This window comes from Epargyreus clarus, unplaced genomic scaffold (assembly GCF_041222505.1).
Source record: "Epargyreus clarus isolate Ecla_fem2 unplaced genomic scaffold, WU_Ecla_fem_2.2 ptg000033l, whole genome shotgun sequence".
Classification (NCBI taxonomy): Eukaryota; Metazoa; Arthropoda; class Insecta; order Lepidoptera; family Hesperiidae; genus Epargyreus; species Epargyreus clarus.
Genome location: NW_027332238.1, coordinates 1369948 through 1382703, shown reverse-complemented (window position 1 = coordinate 1382703; position 12756 = coordinate 1369948). Strand labels below are relative to the sequence as shown.

Below are 12756 nucleotides of genomic sequence, written 5' to 3'. Positions count from 1 at the left end.
TTTTATGTCCGACTTAGCTAAGGTTATTTTTAGGACCAATAAAATAGATTTACTTGCTATGGGCGGAGTTTCGTTTAATACAGATGTAAAGTTGACAATTTGCGAGAATTTCTTTTTAGAGTCAAATCCGAGTGATTACTAAAAAAAGAAATATAGAAAATCATATTTAACGTTGAAACGAAGTTGTAAACAACAAACAATAAGAATTTACTATTTAATCAGTTATCTATTTTCATTAAAAAATAAATCCTAAAAACGGCGGTAACTTATTTTCCAAACTATTACTTTCTCATACTAAACCGTGTGTCATAGTCATAACATCGAATAATTAGTTGATTAACCAACAAATTCTTCAATGGTATGACTTATGTCTGTTTCTAAAGAATTATACATAAATCATTTGTCATGTATAATCCTTACGGATTAGTATGCCAATGTATGGAAATATACGTATTTTCTTCAAAATTTTCCTTTTCCTTTGATTTGTCACATAACATTACTTCCCAGAATTTGATCCTTATAAGCGACACTCTCAGATAGTGGAATAATATAGAGGTGTCATTTTTTTCAAAATGAACTCGTTCGATTCCCGGCTAAGGAAAAAAATATTTAAAAAAACTAATGATGCAGTTTTAGTTTTTATCAAAATCGGCCTCGTAACTCCTTTCAGCATTTTTCGCTAATCCTTATAGTTTCGGATTTGGCCCTGAAGGCCCGTTTTAAAAATTCACCCTGTATATACCATCGTATAGCGTATATCGTATCGCGGCATGCGTCGCCACGCCAGAAATCGGTTTTACGTGCGGCTATAGATGTTTCACATCAAAAACCCGTCCTTAGAATATAGCCTGTATCATTAGCTCACATGTTATTGTGTCATTACTTCATTAGACACTTCATATGTTTAATACCGTCAAGCCGTTTGAGCTGCAGGTTACCAAAGACATACATAAATTCGCTCGAAAAACATTCCCCTCCGCAACCATCACCCTCCCACGCGTGCATATCGCATCGAATACCCTTGCACATATCAACCACACAAGTTGTGTCAAGTGCACATGAGTTGTGACGTCATCACGCGTGAACATGATCACGACTTGATGTACGAGGAACTAACTTAGTCTTGAGATGATGGTTTGAAACAATAATAACTTAATCTTCCTGGTAGAACATATTAACATATGGTGTTTAGCGTCTATGCATAGTTACTTCATTATAAAACCTTTTAAACTATAGTCTGATTCATAATTAGGTGTCCAAAATGTAAACAAAGAAATGTCATTGTCAAAATACGATTACAGGTATTGCAAACCCTAACAAATTAACAATAAACGAAAACTTTTACAAACTCAACAAAAAATATCTTAATACCTGCACACCGTTTAAAAAAAAAACGCGCTATGAAAACTAGAATCCATTCGAGTTCGACCACGATCACGAAAATGAATAGTATCAACTACGAAACTTAAAAATGGCGGCACAAAAAATGTTTTTGATCCCGATTGTGTTACCATATGTAAGAAATAATACGATTTCCTGATATTTAAAACACTTTTATTCTGTATCAGTTCTATACTACACTTTTAGAACATGCGCTCGGTAGCGCTTCCAACAACCAACTGCCGTGATCGTGTCGTTACAACAATTCAAGTTATTTCATCGCCACCTGAGCGCCATCTATGCAAAGTAATCGGAAGTTGTACGACACGAGGACGGACATCCGTTTAACATAAATAATCTAGATTGTTTGTACACCTTGTTTAATATTACTAAAAATTAATAAAACATTTAATAATATAATAAGTTATTTAAAATTAATTTAATACAATATAATAATTTTCACATCATAACTTCCGTTTTACATTAATTCATCTAAGTGTTAATCTCAGTAGTAATTACATCAAAATTACCAAGACATTTAAATAAGTCTGTATTGGGTATTTTCATAATTGTTTACAGTCGGCCTTTCCTGGCATATTCACGTCTCGTGAAATAGTAGTGTTAAAATAAACAAATAAACAGTAAATACAAAAAAAAATAATAATAATAATACATAAATTCATTGGAAACTGGCTATGAACTGGCCCTTTATCTACAGTTATAACAAATAAATTACTGCCACTTGAAACCCCTTCATGTTTTCAAGTAGATAATTAGAATCTGTTAATAATATAGCAGTGGCATTGCTCACAGCAATATTAGAATACGGAAGCTCACACTCATCCCAGTGAGACCCCTACATGTTCTCACTAGGTACAATACTAAACTTAACCCAGTGAGACCCCTACATGTTCTCACTAGGTAAAATACTAAACTTAACCCAGTGAGACCCCTACATGTTCTCACTAGGTACAATACTAAACTTAACCCAGTGAGACCCCTACATGTTCTCACAAGGTAAAATACTAAACTTAACCCAGTGAGACCCCTACATGTTCTCACTAGGCAAAATATCAAAGTTACTTACCCCAATGAGACCCCTACATGTTCTCATCAGGTAAAATGCCAGACTTACTTATCCCAGTGAGACCCCTACATGTTCTCACTAAGAAGTAAGAATACTACATTCATGCACACATATATTCATTAAACATAAACAAGTAATTTCAGTTCATTTTAATTAATTCGTTAATCACAATTGATTTCAAAATATAACTGATAGGTACCTTTATACGCTACTTTAAACATATTACATTTAAATATAAATATATATTTAGTGCTCATCTTCATTATTCGAACTATTAGAATCAGATTCATAGCTCCGATTGTAAACCAGCCAAGGATGAATTTTATCTATCGAAAATATACCACTAAAGGGCCTACCTTTACGTGATACAAGCGTATCCTCAATTACATACCTATCGTTATCTAAGACTTCCTTAATACGATATGGTCCTCTAATTTTAGATATTAATTTCTTGCTATTACCAGTTGAAGGAACATCTCTTTCCACCCTTACCAGATCGCCAATATTAAATTTTAAAATTTTCCTACTTCTATCGAATTGTTCTTTTTGTTTCATTTGGTTTAATTCTATCTGTCGTGATGCTTCGTTCCTAATAAGATCAATATTGGGCACTTGTGTATCGTCAATGTCTAAATCACTCAATATACTAGTTTGTATTAGGGAATCATTTGTACCTATTGTTTTTATTCCAAACAACACTTCAGCAGGAGTTTTACCGATTGACTTATTTATTGTATTGTTTAAGCCCCACTGTATACTACTCACACACTCATCCCATAAATTTTCAGATTTGTTATGATTTGAAGCGGTTAGTGCAGCCAAGACCGTTCGATTATACCTCTCAATTTGGCCATTAGCCCGAGGAGTTGCCACCGCATTTAATATATGTTTTACTCCAAGGGATTCTAGATATGTTTTAAAATGTTTTGACGTAAACGAAGTTCCTCTATCGGAAATAAGTCGTCGAGGAACACTGAAAGTATGAAAATAATGTTTTATTGCTCTAATAGTATGAACGGTCTTAGTGCTTTTAACCGGAACCAAAACTATGAATTTCGTAAACGCGTCAATTATTAATAATAAATGTGTATTTTTCTTTTTACTGCGCACAAATGGGCCTAAGTGGTCAATATGAATAGTATCAAATGGACGGTCAATTTTAGGAATTGGATGTAGCTGTCCAGCCTTTTTACCAGAAGGAACTTTACTGCGGGCGCATTCTAAACACGACTCGACATATTTTTTTATAAATTTACGCATTTTAGCAAACCAGTATTGGCTTTTAATTTTGTCAAATGTCTTTTCGAAACCAAAATGGCCTATATCATCATGATTAGCTTTTAATATTTGCCACCGAACTCCCTTTGGTACAACCCAGCGATCGCCATCTTGAGTTTTTCTGTACAAAAGTCCCCGCTTAACTACAAAATTGTTCCTAATTTCCACCAAATTATTAGTTTCAGAGTCTTGTAATATATCTACGATTCTTTGTAATTCTGAATCGCTGTGTTGTACCGTTGAGATCCAATTATAATCAATACAACGTACATTTACGCAATCTTGAACAAAATTTACAGGATTACGACTAAGGGCGTCAACGTGAGACATTGAAAGACCTGGTCTGTATACAATATTAAAATCATACTCCTGAATAACGTTCCACCATCGGGCGACCCTAGGCAACATATCGCGTTTTTCAAAAGTGGCTCTTAGAGAGTTACAATCTGTTACTATTGTAAAATGAACACCCAATAAGTACACGCGGAACCGTTGCAATGAAGTGGCAACAGCTAAAGTTTCCAAGTCATACGATGTAAATCTGCTTTCTTCGGGGGTGGTCTGCCTGCTGTAATATGCTACAGCATTAAACGGCGAATCTTTATTAGGTCTTTGTAACAAAATACCAGCAATACCGAGTTTGGAAGCATCAGTGTGTACTTGAGTTTCGTAAGATTGATTAAAGAATGCTAGAACGGGACGTTTGACTAACTCTGCTTTTAAAGTTAAAAATGCTTTGCTCTCTTCAGTACCCCATTTCCATTTCGTATCTTTTTTTAAAAGTTGCGTTAATGGTCTCGCTATGGTGGAAAATCCTTTAATGAATCTCCGAAAAAAACTGGCTAACCCGATAAACTGCCGAACATTATGTTGATCAACGGGTTCAGGAAACTTTTCTACAGCCTCTATCTTTTTAACCCCAGGTCGTACGCCATCCTCACTTATCTCAAAACCTAAATAATCAACATTTTGCATAAGGAAATTACATTTAGACAATTTTAATGTTAAGCCTGCCTTTTGAAATAGTTTAAGTGCGTCTCGAAGCTTGCTAAGCCCTTCATCGATCGTTTTTGAAGGAATTATGACGTCGTCCATATACGCGAATGCTTCCTTAAACCGTGCATTTCCAAGAATATTATTTATTGTCCTTTGAAAAGTAGACGGCGCATTGGCTAAACCAAAGGGCATCCTATTAAACTCATAATGCCCATCTGGAGTAACAAACGCCGTCAAACGTTTCGAAGTTTCAGACATGGGTACTTGGTAATAGCCCGATGCAAGGTCTAAGGAAGTATAATATTTGAACCCCGACAAATTATCCAGTTGGTCATCTATTCGTGGTAATGGATAGTGATCTTTTATGGTTTTTTTATTCAACGCTCTAAAATCTACACATAGACGATAATCTCCAGTTTTTTTTCTGACGAGCAATATGGGGGACGCATATTCTGACGTAGACTGTCTAATAATTCCGGAATCTTCTAACTCTTTTATCATTGTTCTAACACGCTCTCTTTCAAGTTGGGACAAACGATACGGTCTATATACAACGGGTGTTTCGTCATTTAATTTAATACTCATTTCAGACTCAAGAACACATCCGATTTCATTTATTGAAAAAGCAAAACAACTTCTAAATTCATTTAAAAGGTTCAACAATTTAGATTTGTCATTACTATCTATATTTTGGTTAACGTTAACCATGGAGCTTTCTATAACAGTAACAGCGGAATCGAATCTATGTTCAATTCTGTTAATACGAGAGGTTAAAATTTCTTTTATTGGTATAGCTCGAGCTAAGAGCATACCCTTAGTAAATTGAAAACCATCAGCCGAAATACATTTAGTTATTAATTGACCATGACCATTATTTATTTGTACCACACTTTGAATTACTTCATATTGTCGATTGGGTTGTTGAGAAATACTAGTTTCAATAAATAAATCCCCAGAAAAATTGGGACACGTATATACATTTATCTCATTATAACCGAAAGAAATGTGTTTAGAATCGGACACATATAACAAAATTTTAAATATTTTTTCTTGGTTCGTAGTTATTTTTAAGATATCATTATTCTTGTACACGATAATGTGTTCTTGTTCTGTAAAAGTTTGTCCCAACAACAAGGGAACCTGTAATAATTGGTCAGGAACAATGAGCGCTTGAACTCTAGCCTTAGCAGAATCTATTTCTATATCGATATCACATTTTCCTAGGCAGTTTACTACAGAATCCCCGAACCCTCTTAACACCGGCAAATCGTTGGTTGAAAGTGGCACACCTAATGTCTTAGCAACAGATTCCTTCAACATAGTGCATTGGCTACCAAAATCAATAAAACAATCAAAACTCTGGTCATTCACCTTGGCTGACTTAAAATACTTTAAATCGTTATCGACTTGTTCAGATATACGTAAAACAGTCTTAGTATTAGGAGTTCCTTGCGTGGAACATTCACTAGATAAATGACCTACTTTATGGCAAGTGTCGCATTTCTTTATTGGATGTTTGCATTTAAAATATGGGTGACCTTCCTCACCACAATTATAACACTTAGGCGTGAACTTAGTGTCTGGGTTGTTCTGCATAGACTTATACAGCCTGGGTCGTCTGTTGTCAGAAGTGCTTGCTTGAGTTAGCGTTGAAATTCTATCAGGTTTCTTCATTATTTTTACATTTCTTAAGAAAACTAATAATTTATCCGGGTCTGTAAACTGTGCCGCCTCTGCGCTTGTCCTAACCGATCTATCTTCAATACCATGTAGAATACAGTCTATAGCATTTTTACCAGAAATTGAACATCTGTTTAGCAACACCATTTTCTCGTAAAAATATTCTTCTAACGAATCTCCGAATCGTGCTTTACTTGCAAGCATTTCTGTCAACAATTGACCATAATTTTGACTACTAGGGAACGCTAATTTAAGTTTACTTTGCCAATCAGGCCAAGAAAACATTAAACTCGGTAAACCTTGGTACCATTTTTGGGCTAATCCCACAAGTTTCGGCAATGCATAATGAATAATCTGCCGCTCCGACCAACCATAGATCAATGCACATTCATTAACTTTATTAATCCAATTATCTATTGTTTGATTTCGTTTAGATGGATCAAATTCAGGAATTACATTTAAAGCAGGATATCTATCATTACTGGTATCAGTTTTTATTGCACTAATTAATTCTTTGAATGTGTCTATTAAATTGGCCGGAGGAATAGAAGGAATGACGGGTAGCTCACCAGTAGGCAGGGAAGAATGTGGCTGATGTTGTTGCTCCTCGTTACTCCGTGCGTGCGAACGGCTGTCTCCCGCTGGGTGGGAAGGACTGCGGTGCAAACATCTGGATGCACTGCGCTGCAGTCGCCTCGACGTGCTGCGCTCCGATTGCCTCGATGCGCTGCGGTTCAGTCGTCTCGACGTGCTGCGGTCCACCCGCCTCGACGTGCTGGGGTAGACTCGCCTTGAAGCACTGCTCTCCCTCCGCCTTGAAGAGCTGCGTTGAATTTGCCTCGGCGTGTTGAGCTCCAACTGTCTGGATACGCTGCGTTCCATTCGTCCAGTTGGGGTACGTCGTGATGGGCTTCGCTGCAAATGCCGCGATGGACTGTGATCACGCCGCATTTGTTTTCGCTGTCGCCCACTACGATCTCTAGTTGGAGATCTGTCCCGTTTTCGAGACGATCGTTTTCTTTCCATTTTCTTCGCTAGAAAATAAACACAGTCTAAAAAGTAAAATGTTTAAACTAAACAAAAGGGAATTCGTTACAGTTACGTTATATTTATTCTTTATTCTATCTTAATACGACGAACAATAAGTAATAAATAAAAAAAAGTAACGTATACTAGTAATATATAAAAGCTTTTGTCATAATATCAAACAAATATAAAAAAAAAAATATATATAAGTATAGTTTAATTATTCGAAGAGAAAAATAATAAATTTAAAAAAAAAAATCATCGTTAAATAATAATAGAAATTAAAAAAATTAAACATACCGTTCTCCAATTTTATACAGGGCGCTGAGTCCAAATATCGAGTACTGGTTACCTCGATATTATCCCGCTTTCTGATTTGTAAGAAATAATACGATTTCCTGATATTTAAAACACTTTTATTCTGTATCAGTTCTATACTACACTTTTAGAACATGCGCTCGGTAGCGCTTCCAACAACCAACTGCCGTGATCGTGTCGTTACAACAATTCAAGTTATTTCATCGCCACCTGAGCGCCATCTATGCAAAGTAATCGGAAGTTGTACGACACGAGGACGGACATCCGTTTAACATAAATAATCTAGATTGTTTGTACACCTTGTTTAATATTACTAAAAATTAATAAAACATTTAATAATATAATAAGTTATTTAAAATTAATTTAATACAATATAATAATTTTCACATCATAACTTCCGTTTTACATTAATTCATCTAAGTGTTAATCTCAGTAGTAATTACATCAAAATTACCAAGACATTTAAATAAGTCTGTATTGGGTATTTTCATAATTGTTTACACATATCACAATTTAATTTTCTACCATAAATCTTGTTTTTTATTATTATTACTGTATTAAATTAAATTTAATATGAAATTAAATTGAGTTAATATAAATATTGAAAACTGTGTATTGATTTTAATTATTATTTTATTATAGTTGTATTAATTTAATATCGTCAATAATAAGAAACTACCATTTGAAACATATTTTCTTGATAGGTCCAACACCTTTGTTTACATTTTGGACACTTATAGAATAGAATGGTTAGAATCGGACTATAGAAATCAGTAATTTTATAAGGTAACCGGCACACCTGGCCGACCTCAGGTAGGAATCTAATCCCATCTGGGGTTGATTGCATGGCCATGGGTGGCAGTACTGTGGTGGTGACACTTACCATCAGGTGGACTGCACGCTCGTCTGCGACTTCAATCTCATCATCATCAACCCATTACTGTCCCACTGCTGGTCACGGGTCTTCTCTCAGAATGAGAAGGATTAGGCCATAGTCCACCGCGCTGGCCAGGTGCGTATTGGTAGACTTCACATACCTTTGATTTTTTTTTAATATAGATCTCTCAGGTGTGCAGGTTTCCGCACGGTGTTTTCCTTCACCGTTTTAAGCAAGTGATAATTAATTTCTAATACGCATTAACTTTGAAAAATCAGAGGTGCGAGCCTGGTATTTGAACCTCGGACCCCTCGTTCGAAAGGCCGAGTTTCTTAACCCTAGAGTGCTCGCGCTATGAGCATTTTGCCGTCCGCGGTCAAAAAATCCTATTATAATAAATACGGTGTATTTGTCGAGATCAAGCTTCCTAGTAGCTGCCCCCTCGTGCCTAACCTACTTATTTTAGAAATTAGAAGAAATTTACGGCGCAGGCGACCGCAGGAGGATGCGGTTATTGTTGGTGTGTCGCGTTTGGCGGCAAATTGCTAACTGCGCGACTACATTAATTTCACGTAAGTAAAATTAATGTGCCTGATCTTTTAGTATTGTTGAAATATTGTTATTTTTAGTTGTATATAATGTTATTTTGATGTAAACATCGTAACACCATTGATATTTATTGTGTTTTTGTGAATTATGGGCGATTTTCTATATTTTATTTTTTCTACTAACTAATATTTTTTAGGTAAGTGACACCGGAAAACTACAAGAAAATGAAGAAGTAACACGCACAAATATATATCCTCGGGTAAAGAAGGTATATGCGCAGTATGTCTATCAAAAACAAAAAAAGAAGAACCAAAAAAGGGTCCAATAGATGTGGACAGATACTGTGCAACGAACATTGTATGTGTATCTTTCCGGACTGTTTTGCTGAAATACATATCGAAGATACAGGAAAACGTTTAATTTTGATATTTAGTTTCATTTTTTATGTGTTAAGGTAAAGATATTGCAAAAAGTTAAAAAAAAGTACCCAAGATATACTAAAGCTTTTTTTTAAAATAATTACTAATTACAAAACTTTAGTAAATGATAATTTATGAAAGTCTATGTTTTATTCTATTCCTTTAAAATTATTAATGATTTATTTAACTAAAATTAGCAAAAATAAACATGTGCGGCAAAATGCTCACCACGCGAGCACTCACGTTTCATGGAAAGGCGCGACTACTCTAGGGTTAACCATAACATAACAAGCAATAATCTCTTAGTAAATTTTATTACTAGTGCTGTTTAACCCAAAAAATATCTCCTAGTATCATCCGTACATATAATAGTCAGACATGTTGCAATTTTATCAAAAAACTAAATAAAAACCATAAAAAGCTAGGACGGCGCACCCAATTGCAAACTGAAAGTCTATGTTTTTTGTCGTAAATATCTATTGTTTTTGCAATATTACAACGTTGATATAATCTGTTTCGTCAGTTGTAACACTGTTGTCAGCTCATTAATGTCCCACTGCTGGTCACGGGTCTCCAATTTCCTTTCAGAGTCATAGATTAGTAAAGATTACTCACTCCTAACAAGAAGTTTTGCCACGTCTCCGTGCTAAAATGTCCCTAAAATATTTGAAATATTTATTTATTTATTACGTAAATTACGCAGTAATAATTATTTATTCTTAAATTTTCTCTAAAAATGTTTTTTATTTGTCAATAATTCAAAAAAATGTCTTTTGTGGCTTTATTCCATTTCAAGGCGGCGAAGTATCTTTACTTATCAAAGCTCAGAGTAAAGAAGCTTATGATATAGTAGTATGTATGTAGTGCTGACCAAGTGTGGGTTGATAGACTTCACATACGTTTTACTGAGAATTCTTTAAAATAATTCGCCAAGTACGAGTCGAACATGGAGACTTCCGTATCACCAAATGTTCATTATATTTTACTTCTTTTTATAAGATTATCATATTAAAACATATTTTATTGCTCTTAGTATTATTTATTATTAGCTGACCAGGCAAACGTTGTGTTGCATTATAAATAAAAAAATGTTAAGGGTGAACAACCCTTATCATTTAGGGGTATGAAAAATAGATAGTAGCCGATTCTCAGCCTCACAATTTGGTGAAAATCGGTAAAGTCGTTTCGGAGGAGTACGGTAACTAACATTGTGACACGAGAATTTTATATATAAGATTATATAGTATATAAAATTATATAGTAGCAGTTATAGTATTAAAAAGATTGTAAAAGTTTTAACTGTCTTCCTAGTACGGTTTACGAATTAGATAGAAAAATGCCGAAAAATACTGGTTTGTTGTATGGAGACCTCCTTTAATATTCAACTTTATTTTATTTTTAGTATATGTTGTTATAGCGGCCACCGTTATGCATCCTCTGTAAAAATATCAAGTGTCTATCTATTACGGTTCCGGAGATAGAGCCCTGTGACAGACGGACAGACAGCGAAGTCTTAGTAATAGGGTTCCGTTATTACCCTTTGTGTACGGAACCCCAAAAAGTTCTCAATGGTATATTATGCAAGTTGGTTTCTTAAATCTATTGTTGCATACTATGCATTTGATCATGTGATGATCTTTAGCAAAGTTGTTGTGCATGAGCCCACGAAGGTTTCTGAGTTGGTACGACAAATTTTCGACAGATGGCGCCACTGTCATTCCAATGAAGGTACAAATTTTCAGTTATGTGTATGCCATGTTATATTTTTGTACCGCGGGCAAAGCGGTTATAACTAGTTTTTCATAAAGAATGGCTAAAAAGAACTAAAACTACATAATAACGTGAAGGCCGGATTTATTTAGCAGGTTTTATCCATAAAGCCCAGGAATACGAAAAACGAAAAAATCAATGAAAAGAATTCCCCCGTTTACATTTTTTTGGGTTATAAATATGAACAGGAAAATGGCTGCTATTGGTGTATCATTCAGAATCAAATTCTTTTCAAATCTATTTCAACTGTAGACTCAATTGATTTGAGCATTTTTGAGAAATAGAAATAATTTGTTCTAATAAAAATGTACTTACTTGTCGCTCGTACGTCATAGAATTACTGTTATTTGGGATTACATTGTTACCATGCTTTTATTAGTTTGACATGTATGTATGTATGTAACGGAATCACTCCATTTTTAAGCACTTTGAACGGTCCGATTGATTTAAAATTTTAAAACGCTTATGAAGAACCGATGACAATACACGATTTTAATAATTCTATCCCATCCTCATCAGGATCGTCAGGAATCAGGATTAACAATTTTCCTTGTGCGATTATAGCGTGGTTTATTCGTTTTTAAACTATTATATTATTAGTATCACAAATTTTGTTACGGTAGAACTGTTCGGGTGTCGATTCTGAGCTTCTGGAGGCCAAAACGCCTCACAAATGTCTGCCTTGAAATGCCGCGTTCAGAACTACAGGCATTGAACACATCAGACTGTTTACAGTTTGAAGGTGGTAGAACCCTTTGTGGTTCAATTTCGGCGGCACCACCGCCACACCTATTTCTGTTATAACAGTAGTGTTAAGCGCTGCTGTGTTCTGGTTTGTAGGGTGTGGTAAGGGTGACATACTTTTCCGAGGCGTTCCAACTTAGTCCTCAGGGGTAGCGGCGCATCTGTGGCCGCCCTCAAGTAGGAATATCTAATCTTATCTGGTGTTGATTACAGATGTCCATGGGCGGCAGTAGTCACTTACCATCAGGTGGACTGCATGCTCGTCTGCTACTTCTATATTATATAAAAAAAGAATAATGCTTCCAAATCTTTACCGTTAGAGTCATATCCGACGATGACGATGTCGGTCACATTCAGCCCGTCCACCGTCAGGTCGTTCCAGACCGCCAGAGCTCTCGTGAGAGCCAGCGGCCGCAGCGGCACCAGGATGCCAGCTGGCGGTCGGAGCCAGGAGTCCTCGAGCCAGCTCTTGAGCGTCGAGCTCTTGCTGAGAGCTGGCGTGGGGCGGGGCTTCTCGTAGCTCCGCTTGTCTGCTGATTGGGTGTCGTCGGCTGTGGAAGAAGTGGTTGTTAGCTCTTGCGAAATTGTTGTGTTTTGTGTGTCATATTACTTTTCATCTTTTTGTTCTTATC

The 12756-nt window shown here is 35.7% G+C and overlaps 2 protein-coding genes across 3 annotated transcripts in view; one reads left to right on the top strand and one right to left on the bottom strand.

The window, feature by feature from the left end:
- PAPLA1 (Phosphatidic Acid Phospholipase A1) overlaps window positions 1-12756 on the top strand; it is a 162668-nt gene that overhangs the window by 53023 nt on the left and 96889 nt on the right. The gene's annotated exons all lie outside the window — the stretch shown is intronic.
- LOC140755479 (uncharacterized) overlaps window positions 1-12756 on the bottom strand; it is an 81978-nt gene that overhangs the window by 44503 nt on the left and 24719 nt on the right. The window contains exon 4 of the mRNA XM_073090752.1: window positions 12439-12675. Within this exon, the coding sequence (XP_072946853.1) occupies window positions 12439-12675 (237 nt within the window). The remainder of the gene's footprint in view (window positions 1-12438; window positions 12676-12756) is intronic.